Genomic DNA, 20656 nt, shown 5'->3' with positions numbered 1-20656 from the left:
GCTTCCAGCCTTTCCCATCCAGTCTACCCTCCAGACCATAGCTAGATTCTTCACTGTTCTAAAGCACAGCTTTCCCCATGTACTGGTGTAATCTTGAATAAATCGAATCATCTCTTTTGGTCTGCGTCTATGTCTGTAAAGTGAGTGAATTAGATAGTCACGACAGTTTTATTGAGTTCTAGAATTTAAAATCTTTCTCAGGTCACTCTTCTACCCTCAAAGCTTCCATGACTCTCCATTAACTATGGTCCCAACTTCTTAGGCTAGCATTCAAGGCTTGTCATTAATCTGGTGGTCTTACCCCCACTATTCTAGAGCACTCTATTAGGAGTGTCTAATCAGTTTCTCTGACATTTTCAACTTTTCCCTGCTTGCATCCTTTGCTCTTGGCTATTTTCTTTGTCTCCCATTACCCACAGACTTACCTATTTACCATCTTCTCTCTGTGCATCCCGATCAGGACTCTGTGAAACCTTCCCCCTACTCTACCAAGGCAGCCCAGTGACCACTCTTTTCTTTCTCCATGATAGTTGATGTCATTAGCACAGTTCACTAACCATTAATTCTGTTATTATTTTTTTTTGGGGGGGGTGAATATATTCAATTTGCAAGTTTATTGTTCTATTGTTGTTGTTGCTGTTTAAGCAAGAGGAGGGTAGAAGGCCAGGGATCTGATGTTTGAGGTAGTGAATTCCCATTCTTGGAGGTTTCAAACAGAAACTGAAACTCTTTACCTGGGTTTCTGGAGAGATTAGTCCATATGCCCATAAGATTATTCATAGTTCAGGGGCGCCTGGCTGGCTCAGTCAGAAGAGCATGTGACTCTTGATCTCAAGGTCATGAGTTTGCGTCCCACGTTGGGTGCAGAGATTACTTAAATAAGTAAATAAAACTTAAAAAAATTATTTCTGTTAGCTTTAAATTCTTATTGTTTTCTGATTTGGTTTGCTGAAACATTTACCTACAGAAGCCTGAAGGGTTGTGTGTAGGGGTTGGGTAAGGAAGGGTAGGGTGAGTCATGTAATTAGGATGGCTTCCAGGAAGAGATGAAATCTTCCCATTTTCTAATGCTCTTTCCCCTTCTCCAGCATCTGCCTGGGCAAGATCCTCCCCACCTAATAAGGCTTATAACATCTTTAAAAGAACCTGGCTCTAGGACATGTTCTTGTAGAGTCTATCCGTCAACAACATTGGAATCATTCAACTCTCAGGCTTCACCAGACCTACTGAATCAGAATTTGCATTTTAACAATTCCCCATGTGATTTGTTTGTACACAGAAGTTTTAAGAAGCACTAGTGCAGTGGACCCCAACGACTTACAAAGAAACTTTGTAGATAACTACTGAACTGTTAATGAATGCACCCTCTCCAAAAAAAAAAAAAAAAAGAAAGAAAACTAGGGGCACCTGGCTGGCTCTGTCAGTGGAAGGTGCGACTCTTGATCCCACGGTTGTGAGTTCGAGCCCCATGCTGGGTGTAGAGATTGCTTAAAGGTAAAATCATAAAAAACAAAACAAAACAAAACAAAAACTTTAAAAAATTAAAATAAAATCTTAAAAAGAAAGAAAACTAGGAGCCAATGTCTATTTTTTTTTCCCTCATGTTCCATATCCTATCCATCAGTAAGACCTATGGGCTTAACCTTGAATATATATCCTGTAACTAACCGTTTGTCTCTCTCTCCTTTGTCATCACATATTCCAAACCACTAGCATCTCCCACTTGGACTAACAGTGTAGTCTCAACCAGCTTTCCTGATTCTGTTCAAAGAAAAAAAATTTTTTTTAAGTTTCTTTATTTTATTTTTTTAAGCTTTTATTTTTGAGTAATCTCTACACCCAACATGGGGCTCGAATTCACAACCCCGAGGTCAAGAGTTGTATGCTCCACCGACTGAGCCAGCCAGGTACCCTTTAAGCTTTTATTTTTTAAGTAATCTTTATACCCAACGTGGGGCTTGAACTTACCACCCCAAGATCAGGAGTTGCACATTCTTCTGACTAAGCCAGCGTCACTTTAAAAATGTTTTAAATTTTGAAATAGTTATAGATTTATGGGAAGTTGCGGGATGCCTGGCTGACTCATTCGGTGGAGTGTGCAACTCTTGATCTCAAGGTCATGAGTTCAAGCCCCATGTAGAGATATAGAGCTCACTGAAAAGAAAAGATTTATGGGAAGTTGTAAAAAAAAAAATGTGTATAAGGAAGTGCCATGTATCCTTCACCCTGTGTCCTCTAATGGTATCATCTTGCATAGCTATAGAACAATATCAAAACCAGGAAATTGACATTGGTATAATCCACAGAGTTTATTCAGATCTCATCCGTTTTACATGCACTCATTTCTGTGCATATATAGTTCTATGCAACTTTTTCATATGTGTAGATTCATGTAACTGTCACCACAATCAAGATACAGAAGTAGTTTATCACTCCAAGACTCCCTCTTACTACTTCTTTAGGAATACTCCCATGCCCTCTCCCCCATCCCAAACTCCCGGACACCCCTAATTATCCTCTATCTTTAAATTTTGTGAATTCAAGAACATTATATAAATGCAATAATATAGTATGTGATCTTATCTTTTGTGATTGGCTTCTTTCATTTACCATAATCTCCCTTGAGATCTATCCAAGTTGCTATCAATAGTTTTTTTTATTCTTTTTTTATTATTGAGTAGTGTTCCATGGTATGGATGAATGGACCCTAGTTTGTTTAAGCTTCCACTTCATCAACATTTGGGTTGTTTCCAGTCTTTGGACTGGACAAATAAAGCTGCTAGGAACATTTGTATACAGGTTTTTGTGTGAACAGAACATAAATCTTTAATTTCTCTGGAATAAACACCAATGAAGACAATTGTTAGGTCAGATGGTAAGCGCCTGGTTAGTTTTATAAGAAACTGCCAAACTTTTCCAGAACGGCTATACCATTTTACATTCCCACCAGCAATGTATGAGTGGATCCAGTTTCTCCACCTCCCCAGCAGCACTGTCACTATTTTTTTTCATTTTTTTTTTTTTAAAGTAGGCTCCAAGCCCAGCATGGAGCCCAACCTGGAGCCCCACATGGAGCTTGAACTCATGACCCCGAGATCAAGACCTGAGCTGAGATCAAGAATTGGACGCTCATGGGAATGCAAGCTGGTGCAGCCATTCTGGAAAACAGTATGGAGGTTCCTCAAAAAGTTGAAAATAGAGTACCTATGACCCAGCAATTGCACTACTGGGTATTTACCCCAAAGATACAAATGTAATGATCCGAAGGGGCACCTGCATCCCAATGTTTATAGCAGCAATGTCCACAATAGCCAAACTATAGAAAGAGCCCAGATGTCCATCGACAGATGAATGGATAAAGAAGATGTGGTATGTATATGTGTGTATGTGTGTGTGTGTGTGTGTGTGTGTGTGTAACAGACTATTACGCAGCCATCAAAAAAGGAAATCTTGCCACTTGCAATGACATGGATGGAATTAGAGGGTATTATGCTAAGCGAGATAAGTCAATCAGAGAAAGACAATTATCATATGATCTCACTGAGATGTGGAATTTAAGAAATAAGGCAGAAGATCATAGGGGAAGAGAGGAAAAAAATGAAACAAGATGAAACCAGAGAGGGAGATAAACCATAAGAGACTCTTAATCATAAGAAACAAACTGAGGGTTGCCGGAGGGGAGGGGGTGAAGGGATGGGGTAACTAGGGGATGGACATTGGGGAGAGTATGTGTTGTAATGAGCACTGGGTATTATATAAGACTGATGAATCACAGACCTGTATCCCTGAAACAAATAATACATTATATGTTAATTAATTGAATTTAAATTAAAAAAGAAAAAAAAAGAATATACATGTTCCCATAAAAACCTGTAAAAAACCTTAAAAAAAAAAAGTCACACGCTCTACCCACTGAGCCAGTGGGGTGCTCCTACTTTTTTTTTGGCCATTAGGATAGGTGTGTAGTGATATCTCATTGTGTGTGTGTGTTTTTTTTTTTTTTTTTTTAAAGATTTTATTTATTTATTTGAGAGAGAGAATGAGATAGAGAGAGCATGAGAGGGGGGAGGGTCAGAGGGAGAAGCAGACTCCCTGCTGAACAGGGAGCCCGATGCGGGACTCGATCCCGGGACTCCAGGATCATGACCTGAGCCGAAGGCAGTCGCTTAACCAACTGAGCCACCCAGGCGCCCTGTGTGTGTGTTTTTTAAGATTTTATTTATTGAGAGAGAGAGAGAGAGAGAGAGAGAGCAGAGGGGAGGGGCAGAAGGCAGAGGGAGAGGGAGAAGCAGACTTCTGGCTGAGCAGGGAGACCAATGCAGGACTCCATCCCAGGACCCTGGGATCATGACCTGAGCTGAAGGCAGACGCTTAACCAACTGAGTCACCCAGGCGCCCCTCTTTGTGGTTTTAATTTGCATTTGCCTAATGGCTAATGATGTTGAACATCTCTTCATGTGTTTATTTGCCATCTGTAAATCCTCTGTAGTGTCTGTTCTTGTCTTTTGTTTATTTTCTAACTGGATTTTTTTTTGAACTGTTGAATTGTGAAAATTCTTTATATGTTCTAATACAAAGCCTATGTTGGATACATGGTTTGCAAATATTTTCTTTTACCCTGTAGCTTGCTTTTTCATCTTCTTCTCAGGGCCTTTCATAGGGAAAAAGTTTTTAATTTTGATAAGGTTCATTTTACCAACTTTTTCGTTTTATGGATTGTGCAAGTCTAAAAACTCTTTACCTGGCCCTCGGTCCTGAAGTTTTTTGTTTTTTTGTTTTTTTTAGAGAGAGAGAGAGGGAGGGAGGGAGCATGAGCAGGGGGAGGAGCAGAGGGAGAAGCCGACTCCCCGCTGAGCAGGGAGCCCCAGGCAGGACTCCATCCCAGAACCCTGGGTTCATGAAAGCAGAGCTGAAAGCAGAGGCTTAACTGACTGAGTCACCCAGGCGCCCCTGAAGATATATATGTATTTTTAAAGATTTTATTTATTTATTTGACAGAGAGAGACACAGTGAGAGAGGGAACACAAGCAGGGGAGTGGCAGAGGGAGAAGCGGGTTTTCCGCGGAGCAGAGAGCCCAATGTCGGACTCGATCCTTAGCACACTGGGATCATGACCTGAGCCCAAGGCGCTTAATGACTGAGCCACCCAGGCGGCCCCTGAAGGTATTTTGTTACCATGTTTTTTCTAAACTTTTTATAGTTTTATATTTAAATCTATGATGCATCTAAAAATATTTATTATTTATTTATTTGAGAGAGATTACACACGAGTGGGGGAGGGGCACAGGCAGAGCCCTGCGCTTGGCTGGATGTCAGGAGAGATAGGCCCAGAGCCAAATCAAGAGTAGGATGCTTAAAGACTGAGCCACCCAGGCGCCCCTCTATGATCCATTTTGAATGAATATTGTTTAAGGTGGAGGTGTAGGTAGAGGTTCTTTTCTTTTCTTTCTTTCTTTGCACATGTCCAGTTCCTTCAGCACCAATTTTTTTTTTTTTTAAGTAATCTCTACAGCCAACCTGAGGCTTAAACTCACAACCTCAAGATCAGGACTCCTGAGCTCTAGGCACTGAGCCAGTCGGCGTCCCAGGACCAGTTGTTGAAAAGGCACTTGATTCCACTTCTTAGCTCACCCCCACCCATTTATTCTATAGCAGTCAGAATGATTAAAAAAAAAAAATGTGTATCAGATGATGTCATTCCCTGTTCAAAACCTTCCAGTGGCACCACAACATAACCTGGCCTCTCTCTGATGGCATTTTCTTTCTTTCTTTTTTTTTTTTTTTTAAAGATTTTATTTATTTGACAGAGAGAGACACAGCGAGAGAGGGAACACAAGCAGGGGGAGTGGGAGAGGGAGAAGCAGGCTTCCCGCGGAGCAGAGAGCCCGATGCGGGGCTCGATCCCAGGACCCTGGGATCATGACCTGAGCCGAAGGCGGACGCTTAACGACTGAGCCACCCAGGCGCCCCTCTGATGGCATTTTCTACCACTGGACGTCCACTGTAATAATATTCCGCGGTCAGATAAACACCAGACTTGCTCCCTCACTTCATGCAGGTCTGTCTGTTCCACTGTCAGAGAGGCTTTCCCCAACCAACCTTTTTAAAATTGTTTACTCCTTCCGTCTTTCTCCCTTGCTCTGCGTTTTCTTAACAGCACTAACATAATGCAATGTATTACATATCAATTTGCTCATTTGTTTATTCTTTGTCCCCATTTCCTACCCCACCAAAACCTCCGAGAGAGTTTACTGCTATACTCTCAGGCCCTGGAATAGTGCCCGGCACACAGTAGGTCCTCAGTTAATAATGCAGTGCTTGATAGGCTGGGAAGAATGAGTAAAGGTAAAGTGAGAAAGGCCTGTCTATTTCTAGGTCAGCTGCCCGTTCGGACTTCGTGCAAAGTGGGAGCGCCACCTCCCGGGAAGCCAACCTACTCGAGAACGAAGGAAGTGACTCATAGAATCTTAAGCAAAAAAAAAAAAAAAAAAATGCACCGTGCCGGAAGAGCAAGAAAAAGCAGTGCCGGAAGTTAAACGTCGGAATGTTGCTCCCTAGAATGACATCCGACTCCCAAGAGGAAGTGTGGCCGAGTGGTGTTCTGCAAAACGGACTCCCCGGCAGCCGATCCGGAAAGAAGCGTTCCGCGCCTGCGGGTGCCAGGAACCACGTGGGGCCGGGGCGTGTTTCCGGTGCCGGCGGCCCCTGGAGGAGTTGCAGCTGGAGCAGCTGGAGGGGTGAGAGGGGTTTGGGGTCCTGAGAAGAAGAGGCGATAGTGGGATCGGGGGAGAGGGGAGGGGGGAGGCGACGGGGTCGCATGAATTCCGCTGAGAGGTGGCCGGAGGGGTGGAATGGGAGGGCAGGGCGGGGCAGCGCCGGTGGACAGGTGCAGACCTGTCAGCGCACGTCCCACGCCACGTGGACTTGCCTTTGTCCGTGGCTGCCTTTCCCATCAGGCCGCGACGACAGGGGTTGTGCCTTATTTGTCTCTGTCGCGTGCAGTGCTGGGCACGGATTTGGGGCTCAGTAAGTTCTTGCTGAATGAGTGAATGAATGAATGACTGAATGTGTGTGTGTGTCTCGGTAGGTATGGAGGACATTTACAGTATAAATGGTATGAGTATAGAGACTGTTTGTGGCTTGTTTGCCCATTGTCTCCTGGGGAATCCATGCTTGTCTCGAGCTTCCATTGGGAGTTCTTCGCCAGTCCTTGGGTTTTGTCTCTTTTTCTTGAAGGGGCAGGGCGATTACGACTCAGGACATTTTCTTTGCTCTTACTGAATGCTAGGCCGTGTGGCTGGGTACCAGGGACAGACACAGGAACAAACCGTCCCTGTATACAGGTCGCAGACCAGTGGTGGGACGGAAACACAAACAGAAATTAAAATATATTAAGGTGCTATAATAAGAGGTTAACTAAAGTTCGGGAAGATAGAGCCGGGAGGTGGTGTGGCTGTCCTCATTACGGATTGTCTTTCAAGGTCAGGGGCCTCCTCCTTCCCCATCTTGTGGAGGCAGAGCAGGTCATGAGCCCAGTCTCCTCTGTAAAAGGCAAGGTCTGGGATGGACGTTCTCTGGGCCTCTTTCCTGCATGATGTCCCATCTCAGATATTACTAACGGCTCTAGTTCTCCCACCGTCCACCTTTTACCGGTTTGTCTGAATATTCATTATGTCTTATGATGTAGCATAAATTGTATCGGGTTGGGAAATCAGGATTTTGGACCTCATTCTGGTGCTCTAGATTTGTTTGTTTGTAAAATGAAGAGGATTGTAATGAAATAATCTCTAAAACCCCTTCCAGTTCTAATACCATGATTGTGGCAGTAGGTCAAACTGTTTTGTTCTACCTTAGGCCTGACCCCACTTTATCACTGTTGTTTCCCTTCTCTGAATAATTCACAAAGACAGTGTGTCTTTTTTTTTTTTTTTTTTTAACATCTGTGTTCTGACATAGTATTGGGTACAAAACAGATGCTTAGGGACACCTGGGTGGCTCAGTCGTTAAGCGTCTGCCTTCGGCTCAGGTCATGATCCCAGGGTCCTGGGATCCAGCCCCGCATCGGGCTCCCTGCTCAGCGGGAAGCCTGCTTCTCCCTCTCCCACTCCCCCTGCTTGTGTTCCCTCTCTCGCTGTGTCTCTCTCTGTCAAATAAATAAAATCTTTAAAAACAAACGAACAAAAAACCAAAATAAATGCTTAATAGTAGCTTTTAAGTCAAATGGGATAGAAATAATAGCCCCTGCTTTTGGACCCTTGCCCACCCTGGGATATTAGTTCAGGGATAAGGGGACTGAGGAGAAATTGGGTTTTTTGTTTTTCCTTTTTTTTTTTGCTTAGGGAAAAGTCTTTTTTTCCCCCCTTAGGAACATTTTTTACACATGTGCTATCCCACAGTTTTTTCAGTGCAGCACCTTGTGGTGAACACATTCATACACAGCAATAGCACACTCTTCCTTTTCTTTTTATTTATTTATTTATTTTAGAGAGAGAGAGAGCAGGCACGCCTGAGCAGGGAGGGGCCGAGGGGGGAGGGAGAAAGAATCTGAAGCTGACTCCGCACTGAGTGAGGAGCCCATTGCAGGGCTCGATCCCCCAACCCTGAGATCATGACCCGAGCCAAAATCAAGAGTTGGACACTCAACCGACTGAGCCACGCAGGCGTCCCGATAGCACACTATTTTTATGGGCATTTACAGCTACCATTGTAGGAACGTTGTTTATACATATATCTTTAAAATGTGTCTTCAAAGTAACACAGTGTGGTGAACACACTCTAGGTATTGAGTTTTTACCAGAGAGACTTGGAGTTGGCATGACAGATTTAAACCAGCTTTATGGGGTAATCTGCTTGAGAAGGATAATGATGTAGGCAGGATATTCAGTGCTGTTTCATCCTCCCAGCTGTTTATCCTCAGGACCATGGCCAACAGTGAACGCACCTTCATTGCCATCAAGCCTGATGGGGTCCAGCGCAGCCTCGTGGGAGAGATCATCAAGCGTTTTGAGCAAAAGGGATTCCGCCTCATTGCTATGAAATTAATTCAGGTAAGTGGACTTCATTCTTCATATTTCTGTTCTCTTGGAGTATAGGGGATCATTGTAGGTTAGCCCCCCTGTTTCTCCCCTCCCCGCCTTTTTAGCCTTCTCCATGTAAGGTGAACACATATGTCCTGATACCTGGAAACTCCTTGGTGCCTAGCATGGTGGCCAAGTCCTACAACAAACCAAGTTACTGGGACTTTTGGAAATAGCCTCCCTTTTCCTTTCGCAATGGGGAGCTCGCATATTACTACAGCACTGATTTCTTTCTTTCTTTTTTTTTTTTTTTAAGATTTTTATTTTTAAGTAATCTGCACACCCAGTGTGGGGCATGGACTCAACCCTGAGATCAAGAGTCACATGCTCCACTGACTGAGTCAGCCAGGTGCCCCCTTTTTCCTTTTTAAAATTTTTATTTATTTTTTTTCTTCAAATTTTCATTCAAATTCTAGTTCATTAACATACAGTACAATATTGGTTTCAGGAGAGCACTGTGATTTCTGACTCAGAGCCCTGCGGGTGTTTGAGCTCCTGGTCTTGAGCTTCCTGAGCAGATAATTTCAGAGAACTTCTCCCCCCTCCCCTCCCCCTCTCTCTGAGGCAGGTCGATTCTCAGCAAGGAGATCTTTCCATCCTTATTTACCGTCCACTTAGTGTCTAGTGTATGTTACGCACCATCAGGGCATGTTGGGGGGAAAGCTGTGGTTTTGCCCTTGGGAAGGCCCGCCTGGAAACAGCAGAGAGCAGACACGCTTGCAAGACACCTGCAAAGCAATATTTCAAAAAATGAAAAGGAGGGGGCCCCTGGGTGACGCATTTGGTTAAGTGTCGGACTCTTGGTTTCAGCTCAGGTCGTGATCTCAGGGTCATGAGGTGGAGCCCCGTGCTGGGCTCCATGCTCAGCGAAGAGTCTGCTTGAGATTCTCTCTCTCCCTTTCCCTCTGCCCCTCCTGTTCGTGCTCGCTCTCTCTCTCTCTCTAAAACATTAAAAAAACAAAAAACAAAAAACAAAACCCTAAAAATGAAAAGGATTAATTGGCTAAGAACCCTTTTTCATCCAGAGCTGGGAAATGAGAATTCAAATTGTCAAAGCAGATAAATTAGGGGGCATTCTTTTTTCCTATCAATAGTGTCATCTTTGGACTCAGCTAGTGCATTTTATTTTATTATTTTTTTTTTTTTTTAAAGATTTTATTTATTTATTTGAGAGAGAGAGACTGAAAGAGAGAGCACATGAGAGGGGGGAGGGTCGGGAGGGTCAGAGGGAGAAGCAGACTCCCTGCCGAGCAGGGAGCCTGACGCGGGACTCGATCCAGGGACTCCAGGATCATGACCTGAGCCGAAGGCAGTCGCTTAACCAACTGAGCCACCCAGGCACCCACGGCTAGTGCATTTTAAATTTAGTTTGATTTGCAATTTAGTTCCTGTGTGATGTTTAGGAAAACTGCTTTAGTATAATAGGGAGTAGGTGGACGTTAGTGCAGAGTCGGGGGGTACATGATGGAATGATCCGTGCCAGGTGTTGGACAAGCATTGCTTTCCAGGGAGTTTGCATATTAAATTAGGTTTTGAAGGCAAAGTGAAATGAAAAGTATTGTTGATCAGGCATTTACTGTGTGCTGGACATATGTGTTCTCTTTGGCTTTTATGACAGCCCAGGGACATACTTATTTCTGTGCCTGTGGTTGTCAGTGGTGAGGAACCCGGGGCTTGGCGAGCTTACGTGATGTATCGGAAGGCGCACAGTGCTGGAGCAGGGATTTTAACTCGGGTCTCTCTGACCCCTAAGTGCGTGCATTTTTCCCGTTACACTGACTTGCCGATCAAGGATGTGGGCCTGAGGAAGAATGGGAGGAGGGGCAGCTGTCAGGAGTCTACAGATGACATGGAGGAGGGCGGGGAGGGAAAACTTGATGTCCCCCCTCCGAAGAAACCCTGTAATCTGTTCGGCAGACTAAAGATAACCAGAACCGGGCCGCCTGAGTGGCTCAGTGGGTTAAGCGTCTGCCTTCGGCTCAGGTCATGATCCCAGGGTCCTGGGATCCAGCCCCACATTGGGCTCCCTGCTCAGCGGGGCGTCTGCTTCTCCCTCTACCCCTCCCCCCGCTCCTGCTCTGTCTCTCACTCTCTCTCAAATAAGCAAATAAAATCTTTAAAAAAAATTAAAGATAACCAGAACAAAAAAAACAAACAAAAAAGATAATCAGAACCAATTAGTAGAATTAAAAGAGTGTTCGGGGAAGGGAAGGTCAAGTCAGTGTGTGTCAGGAGACCACCACTACCAGTTTTCTGTTGGGATGGGGTGGGGGGTGGCCAAGGGTGAATGGCTGACGTGGTGTGGTCACGTGGCTGTGTCCCTTTGGCAAGGAACGCTCACTGGAGGCTGAGAGATGGGCCGTTCTGGATATGCTCTCTGGCAGTGACTCTCCACGTTTGTGGGTGCGACTGCAGTGCGCAGGGTACAGACCTGGGAGAACGAAGGGCCCATGTTAGACCCGGAGCAAGCCTGTGTGCCGTGGCCAGGAGTGAGCCCGGCGGAGGGAGTCGGAATTGCCAAGCAGGTGGCTCGCTCTCTGGCTAACTGGATTTATTGCTAGATGTCATGTACTTTTGAGTGGTTTGTGAAATACTTGTGGGGATCGCAGAGTTGCCCCACCTGGCCCCTGGCCTTCCTCTTCTAAGTAAATGAGCAGTCTCCCTGGGATGTGCCCGGGTTCAGTTTGCTTCTCATCGAATGCCAAGACCCCCCGACTTCCCTCTGACATTTGAGTCGAGGCTTGCTCTCAATGAATGGAAATGCATTGTATTGTTAGTTTTGCTGTCTAAAATGGGATGGCCGGATTCGATTCTAATGTTCTGTGGTTTTCTTCTGATCAGGCAAGGCCAATAGGGGGGAAATTGGCACAAAGCTGAAGCACTTTGAGTCTCCCTGGCACTGCTCCCCTCTGGTAGTGTTGGGAGCAGATTGCGTTATAACAGAATCAGTGAGCTAAGAGCTCACATTTTAGACAGCAGTGAGTGGGAAATAACTAGATTGCTGAATCTTAGAAAGTTTGGGGGCCAATTCTCATTCTCTGTCCTGTGCAATAGGCTTCCGAAGACCTTCTCAAGGAGCACTACATTGACCTGAAGGACCGTCCGTTCTTTGCTGGCCTGGTGAAGTACATGCAGTCAGGGCCTGTGGTTGCCATGGTGAGTATGCATGTGTGGGATATGGAGGTGGATGACTGCGTTGGAGTCGAGAGTGAGGGGTGTGATTCCTGCCTCTGACACCAGGTCCTCACTGATACACAGGCAGTGGGGGCTGGGAGGATTGGGCCGTTAGGATATGAGTTATCTCTCTGACCCACCAAAGGCAAGATACATTTGTTTGCTGAACTGAAGACCCATAGTGACTCATAGCTGAGAGCGATCGGGAGGGGTTGGCCTGATTCTGCACTTCGGGAGGGCAGCGAGATTGTCTCTTGCTTATTGCAATGATTTTCCTCCAAGTATGTATCGGTTGTCATCATTGTGCCAGGCTCTGTTCCAGACACTGGGGATACAGTCATGAATGAGACCAAATAGGTACTTATTTTCATAGCTTTGCTTGCCTACACATCTTGAAGGGGGAAGATGGGCAGATAATGAAGAAATATATATATATATATACATATATGCTAATGATTAGTGATAAGCCCAGAAATGTAATAGGATGATGTGACAGCGAGTGGCCACTTTAGATTGGGTGGTCAAGGAACATGCTTTTCAAGCTGAAATCGGAGTGAGAAGGAGGAGCCAGACATACACAAGAATCACATTGAAGAGCAGTCTCAACAAGAAAACAGCATGTGCAAAGGGCCTGGGCTTTCTGAAGTACAGAGAGAAGGCTGGAGCCGCTGGAGCCTGGTGGGCGAAAGAGAAGGTCAGATGACACGAGCTCGGAGGCACAGGCGCAGACGGGCGCAGGCCACATCAGGCAGGGCTGTCCTGGCCATGCGTGTCCCGAGCTCCGGGGCGGACCTAGGGGAGGTCCAACAGTAGGCATTTTTAAAGGCTGCCCAGGCTGCTCTGCCAACAATGGGTTATAGAAAAGCAGGCGTGGGCGCAGGGAGGCCAGTATTCCCAGTGTTGGAACTGGTAGATGCTCCATAACTATTCCTTCAGTGTTATAAGGGGGCTTTTTTCTTTTTTTGAATTAATAGTTTTCAGATTTTCTGCTGAGATGGGTTTTCTTCCTTGACCATATATTCTTTTATCCTTGGAGGTCTGGGAGGGCCTGAATGTGGTGAAGACAGGCCGAGTGATGCTCGGGGAGACCAACCCTGCGGACTCCAAGCCTGGGACCATCCGTGGGGACTTTTGCATCCAAGTTGGCAGGTGGGAGTGGGTGCTTTTTGCCTTTTTCCAAAATCTGAGTTAGGTGACATAAGAATTTGGGTTCCTCAGGCACCTGGCTGGCTCAGTCGGTAGAGCATGCAACTATAGATTTTGGGGTTGTAAGTTCGAGCCCAGCCCCACTTTGGCTCTAAACTTTACTTAAAAAAAGGGGGGGGCGCCTGTGTGGCTCAGTTGTTAAGCGGCTGCCTTTGGCCCAGGTCATGATCCCGGGGTCCTGGGATCGAGCCCCGCATTGGGCTCCCTGCTCCGCGGGAAGCCTGCTTCTCCCTCTCCCACTCCCCCTGCTTGTGTTCCCTCTCTCGCTGTGTCCCTCTCTGTCAAATAAATAAAATCTTAAAAAAAAAAAAAATAATAAAATAATGTGGACTCAGGTGCAGGGAGCTTTGGCTTTTTCTGCTGCAGAGTCTGTCAGCTTTCTGGCAATGGGAACAGGGGGCTCCCAGGCAGTTGAATCCTTTGGGTCTAGGTAACATGGCCGTCTCCTTCCCCATCCAGGAACATTATCCACGGCAGCGACTCTGTGGAGAGTGCGGAGAAGGAGATCGGCTTGTGGTTCCAGCCTGAAGAGCTGGTGGATTACAAGAGCTGTGCTCAGAGCTGGATCTACGAGTGACGGGTGATGAGAGAGCAGACCTCAGTGCTTTGTTCATTCCATTCCTGCTCCCTCCCATGAGCAGGGGGCCAGGCTCTCACAAATCCACTTATTTTTGAGAACTTCCTTATAACCTGGAGGGGAACTCTGGAGCTGGGAGTGCTCCCTGTACAGTATTATGTGCTACTATCAGATTAAAATGTTTCATCCCAACATAGGATTCATCGAGTCGGTTACTTTGTATTGCCCTGTTGCTTCCTAGTCTTTTTTCTTTTCCATTTACTCTGGATAACCTGAGCTAACAGAATGTAAATACTATGTAAATTATTTTTATTGGCCTGAGAGAGATCTCTCTCTCTGTCTGTCCCTCCCTTCACTCCTGCATCCCATCCACTTTTGGCACTGAGCCAGTCAGCAGTCATCCAGGAAGGATCTGCTAGGTTGCTAAGATTGTACTGGGTGCAGAGGATTCACTGGAAATAAGAGATAGCCTTACTACTCGTGAGAAGCTCTGAGGGACTCTGCAGATGGGGGAGTGTGAGAAGTTGTAACTACTCCAAAAACAGAAAAGCTGGATAGTGGGCCTGGGTCCCTGGGAGGACCTCAGAAGAAGCAGGTGAAATCTTGAGTAGCTTTGATTTATTAGGGCACTGATTTGGTTGCTTTAACAGAGGCAAAATGGAAATTTACTTTTTTTTTTTTTTTAAGATTATATTTATTTGACAGAGAGAGACACAGCGAGAGAGGGAACACAAGCAGGGCGAGAGGAAGAGGGAGAAGCGGGCTTCCCTCGGAGCAGGGAGCCTGATGTGGGGCTCGATCCCAGGACCTGGGATCATGACCTGAGCCAAAGACAGACACTTAACGACTGAGCCACCCAGGCGCCCCGGAAATTTACTTACCTTTTATTTAAAAGTCTAAACTAGAAGTCTAACATACAGCACTGTGTCTCTAGTTCACAACACTGTGTTGTGTACTTGAAATTTGCTAAGAGGGTAGATCTTAAGTGTGCTCGCACACATACAAATAAAATGGTAACGATGTGAAGTGGTATGTTCAATAGCTTAATTGTGATCATTTCACAATATATGTAAATTAAAAAAGCAGGTTGTATACCTTAAATACATAACAAGTTTTATTGGTCAGTTATGCCTCAATAAAGCTGCAAAAACCCCAAAAAGTCCAAGTAGGTAAGTAGGGGTGATGATGGTGAGGTTCTGATCCTTGAGGTTGTCCGGGGACTGATTTCCTACTAACCAGTGTAACATGCCTTAGCCCCTACGCGTGCCTAATGGCAAGTTGGGAAGGGAAGTGGATTGTTCCTTTCTTGGAAGGGTGTCACCTTGAATTTACCACCTTTGCTCTCCCTCCCATCCCGCTGGCCAGAACTTCTTCATGTGCAAGCCTCTTGCTGCAAGAGAACGTGGAAAGTGCTATTTTTATTTGGGCACCCTTGTGCGCAGAGAATACTCTGAAGCTCTCCTATGAGAAGGGGGAAGCTGAGAATACATATTGGGGATAATTACTTGTGCCACAAACTTGAGGGTTTCTTTCCTGGTATTTTCCCTGTTCATCTGGCTTCGGTAGAGGCAGTGAAGAGGAGGGGAGGTGGGACGGGGGCTACCGTGTTTTTCCAGCTTCACTGGGGTGCACCTGATGAAACCGTAAGATCATGTGAAGTGTGCAGTGAGAGTTGACGTATGTATACTTGGTGAAAGGATTTTCTCCGCGGGGGGCTACTTTCCGTCCACGAAGCTGAGGACTAGCTGCATTTCTGTTTCACCCGAAGCGTGGTCTGTTGGGGGAGCGAGCTAGGGTACCGGCACTGTGGGGAACGATGATGTGTGTGGTGAGGCAGCGGGGTCACATCTTGGCCAGTCAAGGGCTGTCTTTGCGGGAAGGACAGGCACGGGAAAGGCAGAGGCTGCTACGGACCGTGCTGCGCGGGCTATTAGTGCCTGGACCAAAGGGGCAAACAGCTCTCCAGAGAAATCTCCAGTGACATTCCCAGACTCTGTCCCACAGTTGACACTGGATAACTCTGACAAGGAACCCCCACTTACAGTGCTTCACCTGGAAGCCAAAGGGGACGCTGGCTGTCTCTTCTCCAGAATGAGGAATGTGTTTTAATGCTCTGCAGCTAGCAGTTTGGGAAGCCAAGGAGGTGGAACAGAGGGCTGGGTTGGCACTGCAGCCCGGGCGCAGGGGGCCCAAACACACCAGGTTCCACACTCCGCGCTGACAAAACCCAAAGGCAGAGGGACCAGTTGTGCTGAGACAAGAAGAGAATTTATTTCGGGGAGGCCAGCACTGGGAAGACTGGACCAACATCTCAAAAACTGTCCCCAAAGTGCTGAAAATACTTGCAGGTTTCTATACGGAAACTGGGACAAAGGTCGGTGTGTACCTGCTGGTGGCATTGAAGGTCAAATCCATCAGTGTCTTGGGGCCGGTCCTGCGAGGTCCTGCTGGCTCAGGGCAGTCCCCGTGGCTTGAGGGGGGTAGTTTCAGTCCCCATCACGGGATGCTTTGCCTGCAGGGTCTTCTGCCTGGGTTGAGACCATCTAGGAAGAAGAATTCAGTCAACCGGAGAGCTTGAGGTCAAAACGGAGGCAGCTGACGTCCTCCCTCGGCGCGGCGGGTACCGGCTCTCGGTGCGGGTACTGGCTGGCACGCGCCGCCCGCCGTCCGCTCGCTGTCCCGAGCAGGGACAGACGCGAGGCCTCCGACCATCCCGGGGACAGGCACTGCCGGACGGGGGTCTGACGGGCGGCGAGGACGGGCTCGCTGCCTCCGCACCGAAGCCGGGCAGCACCCCAGGGTGCGGAGCTGTGTGCACTGGCGTGAGACAATCTAGAGCCCGTCAGGGATGTGTGTCGGGCTGGAGAACCCGACCGCACACGGAGTGTGCGTGTGTGCGCGCGGGCGAGCGCGCGTGTGGCAGGAGGCACCGCGGGGAGGGCTGCGGGCCCGAGGTGCCGAGTTGCAGCCGCGGGGCACCCCCGCTCCCCCGCGGAGGGGAAGCCACTTCCTGCTCCCGAGCCCCCAGCGCCTCCTCGTCTGCCCGGGCCGTGCCCAGAGGTCTCTGCCGCGTCCGCCTCGCGGGTTGGGCGGCGGGGCGTCCGGGGTGTGGCCGTCGCGCGGCCCTCCTCCCGAGCCGCCCCGGGCCCCGCCGCCCGCTCCACGTCTCGCCTCCCGCCACGCCGCGCAGCCTGCTTCCCGGTACGGCGCTGGGGGCGCTTTCCGCGCCGTCCCCCCGGGCCCCCCTCCCCGCGGACGCGCTCGCTGCCCCCCCTTCCCCCCCTCCCCCGGGCCCGGCGCCGGGTCCCCTCCCGCGGGGCGGCGTAGGCGGCCGGCGGGCGCGTGTCCCCGCGGAGCGGGCGGAGGGGCCCGGGGGGACGGCGGGGTGGGGGGGGGGGAGGGCGGCCGGGGTCCTGTGCCCACGCGGCCGCGGGGCCCTGAGCCGACCTGTCGCCCGCAGGCCATGGCCCACCAGGAGCGCACGTTCATCGCCATCAAGCCGGACGGCGTGCAGCGCGGCCTGGTGGGCGAGATCATCAAGCGCTTCGAGCAGAAGGGGTTCCGCCTCGTGGCCATGAAGTTCCTGCAGGTAACGCGGCGCCCCCACGGCCCCCGGGAGCCCGCCGCCGCTCCCCCCACCCCCCGCCGGCTCTCGCCCCCGCGGCGATCGCGCTGTCCGAGCCGGGCCCCGCGGCCCGCGAACCCGGGCGCCCTCGCAAGGTTAAGCGGAGGTGACGTGCCGGCCCGGGGAGCAGCCGGTGCCCCGCCGTGGCGCGGAGAAACCTGTTCCTCGGCCCGGCCACGCGGGCCACACGTGCCCAGGGTGCGGGCAGACGGAGCTCCCTCCGGTTTAGGGCAGGGCCCGGCGTTTCCACACTTTACATTTGGGGCACAGATCTGGACTTGAAGGGAGAAGTTAAGTATTGAAATCTTAACCAGGCCCATCTGGGAAGAGGCGAACGTTCTCGGTTAACATGTGAGATGTTGGAAAGGGCACTGGACATGGGCCAGAAGAGTGACATAACCTCTGACGTATTTCCTTCAAAGGCAGCCAACGCTTAACCCTCCACATCTAGATTCTCAAACCACCTACTTCTTAGGATGGTAACACCCCTAATACCATTGACATTTTGAGGGTGTCTTCATGATGGGAACAGTCTTTCTGCGCTAAAAAGAGTATTAGTGTCAGGGTTTGGGTGGGATTTCTGTTTACACCTTAGGTGGGCTAACATGTTACAGGACTTGGAGAACCTGCCGTGGGAATGGGGGAGGGGCGGATTCTGAGGATGGGACAGAGCCCTATTTCAGCCTTTCCAGGGTACTTCCTAACTGCGACCGCCTTTTGCGTGCCAGGCCTCCGAGGAGCTCCTGCAGCAGCACTACTTTGACCTGAAGGACCGTCCCTTCTTCCCGGGGCTGGTGAAGTACATGCACTCCGGGCCCGTTGTGGCCATGGCAAGTGCTTGGTGTGGCGGGGGGGGGGGGAGATGGGAGGAGGGGCCGGGAATAAGGGCTGGTACAGAACCCGGCTTGCTCAGTGCGGCATGGCCTCTTTTTAGACACCTTCCCCAGCCACTCCAGATTCCTTTGTTTTACAAATGGAGCCTGCTGGAGCTAGAGCAGTTAGGAGCTTGGGAGGAAGAAGCAAGGGGAACCAGACCTTAGAAAAAGTTCTCTGTAACCCAGTAGTCTGTTTCCTCCTCTGGCATTAATGTCTAGCTGGGAAAGAAGAGGAGTAGGAAGTTCGGGAGGGAGGCACTGAAATCGGCCCGGGTTCTCGGAGGATGGCTCTTTGTTCTTCCTGTTCTTCCCCTGCCTACACTTTCTGCTTTCCTGGGAATCCTCACCATATCCTGCACTAAGTCCTTCCCCCTGACCCGGTTCCAGCCCGATCACTATCCTCTACCCCTTCATCAGCGTTTCCCCTCGTGCTTGTGGCTGCCTGAGGTTCTTCCGTGCTGTTCATCTTCCCCTCGGTTAGGTGGGAAGTCCCCGAGGTGGGTAGATGGTTTCTGTGTATCCGAGCGGTACACTGGGGATGGAGCCCGGAGCGCGCCTCCTGCAGGCCCCTGCTGCCTAGTGCGGGCTGAGCTGCTTGGCTGAGTCACCGACTGGTCTGACGGGAGCGAGCTGGGAGGCACGCGTGAAGGTTTGTACTGCAATGGTCCCAAGTGACAGGTCTGAGGCAGTTCCTCTTCCCGACTGTTTCCAGGTCTGGGAGGGACTGAATGTGGTGAAGACGGGGCGAATGATGCTTGGGGAGACCAACCCCGCGGATTCTAAGCCCGGCACCATTCGCGGGGACTTCTGCATTCAGGTTGGCAGGTAAGGCCTGAGGGGCATGGAGGACTGTTTCTCAAAGGCACTTCACGAGGGAGTATGAAACCTTATCGGCGTATCCCAATTTTAGGAAAATTTGAACTTTTAAAATTAGGTGGAAATGATCACTGGATGAAAGTTTTCTTTGTGACTTCCCTAGGCTACTTAAAATTTTACCTAAGGCCTCCTTGCACAAGGGAGCTTCGTGTGGTAGGTCCTGTGGGACACAGCAGAAAGCGCGGAGTGTGGGGAAAAGCCTCGGCTTTGCTCCTTGTGGCTGTGGCCATGGGTGCGCCACTTAACCTCTTGGTTAAGCCCCCCCTAATTTTATGGTTGCTTTTAAGAGGAAATATTCTGGGGGTAGTCTCCTGCTTCGAGTGGCAATTTGGCTGAAAAGGTCTGCAGTGACTCCTTTGCCTTAGCCATCAACAGACTTTGGCACTTTAAAATGTGGTAACCTGGGGGACGCCTGGGGGGCTCAGTCAGTTAAGTGTCTGCCTTCTGCTCGGGTTATGATCCCAGGGTCCTGGGATCAAGTCTCCGCATCGGGCTCCCTGCTCAGCTGGGAGCCTGCTTCTCTCCCTGCTTGTGCTCACTCTCTTTCTCGCTGACAAAATCTTAAAAAATAAAATAAAATAAAATGTGGTAACTTGGGGCGCCTGGGTGGCTCAGTCGGTTAAGCATCTGACTCTTGATCTCAGCTCAGCTCTTGATCTCAGGGTTGTGAGTTTAAGCCCCACGTTGGGCTCCATACTGGGTGTGGAGCCTACTTTAAATAATAAATAAAATGTGGTAACAAGTATTTGTTCTCTTTCTTAGGAACATCATTCATGGCAGTGATTCCGTAAAAAGTGCAGAGAAAGAAATCAGCCTCTGGTTTAAGCCTGAAGAGTTGGTTAACTACAAGTCTTGTGCTTTTGACTGGATCTATGAATAAAAGGTGGACAAAGCATCAGTCCCCTTTGGCACCACTGTTGACGTGGCCCTGGACACACCTCTTCATTCCAGCGACTTGGAAGTAATGGCATCAGTCTTTCTTTTCTAAAACGCACTTAGCAATAAAGCCTTTGGAAACTGGTGCAGCCTTTTGTGCTTACTTGCTGTGACTGCGAGAAGTGACTTGGTTCCTTGGCTTTTTCAGCGTTATCCAGAACTAAATAATCCTGCTTGCTGTGGAAGAATGATCTGACCCTTCTCAGCACCAGGGTGTACTGCTAGACTCTAGGAGGTAAAGTAGAGAGGCTGAAGAGGACAAGTGTGGCATTGACTGTGTGTCTAAAAAGGAAGTGATGGAAATAAATAT

General features: G+C 48.7%; 2 protein-coding genes and 1 long non-coding RNA gene across 6 annotated transcripts; 2 read left to right on the top strand and 1 right to left on the bottom strand.

The window, feature by feature from the left end:
• The first annotated feature begins 6601 nt into the window (after positions 1–6601).
• On the top strand, positions 6602–14226 carry LOC118545917 (nucleoside diphosphate kinase A). Of its 4 annotated transcripts, none has more exons than XM_036108484.2 (5): positions 6602–6737; positions 8918–9047; positions 12132–12233; positions 13288–13400; positions 13917–14226. In XM_036108484.2, the coding sequence occupies exons 2-5, from the start codon at positions 8922–8924 to the stop codon at positions 14032–14034; spliced, it is 459 nt and encodes a 152-aa protein (XP_035964377.1). In that variant the 5' UTR covers positions 6602–6737; positions 8918–8921; the 3' UTR covers positions 14035–14226. The 4 variants fall into 4 exon arrangements, with proteins under 4 accessions (XP_035964377.1, XP_035964379.1, XP_035964378.1 ...); XM_036108486.2 differs by having other exon boundaries at positions 6616–6737; positions 8904–9047; XM_036108485.2 differs by lacking the exon at positions 6602–6737 and adding an exon at positions 6877–7026.
• Positions 14227–14898: 672 nt separating this feature from the next.
• LOC118545919 (uncharacterized) lies at positions 14899–16937 on the bottom strand. The gene is made up of 2 exons (XR_013444800.1): positions 16421–16937; positions 14899–16285 (listed from the first exon to the last, which is right to left on the bottom strand). It is a non-coding gene; the product is annotated as an uncharacterized LOC118545919 (long non-coding RNA).
• A 150-nt stretch (positions 16938–17087) lies between these two features.
• LOC118545918 (nucleoside diphosphate kinase B) lies at positions 17088–20431 on the top strand. The gene is made up of 5 exons (XM_036108488.2): positions 17088–17235; positions 17495–17623; positions 18388–18489; positions 19247–19359; positions 20173–20431. Exons 2-5 carry the CDS (start codon positions 17498–17500, stop codon positions 20288–20290), a joined length of 459 nt encoding a protein of 152 aa, XP_035964381.2. The 5' UTR covers positions 17088–17235; positions 17495–17497; the 3' UTR covers positions 20291–20431.
• The last annotated feature ends 225 nt before the right edge of the window (positions 20432–20656 follow it).

Source organism: Halichoerus grypus, chromosome 2 (assembly GCF_964656455.1).
Source record: "Halichoerus grypus chromosome 2, mHalGry1.hap1.1, whole genome shotgun sequence".
Taxonomy (NCBI): Eukaryota; Metazoa; Chordata; class Mammalia; order Carnivora; family Phocidae; genus Halichoerus; species Halichoerus grypus.
The sequence above is the reverse complement of the archived record's forward strand: the minus strand, read 5'-3'. Positions and strand labels throughout refer to the sequence as shown.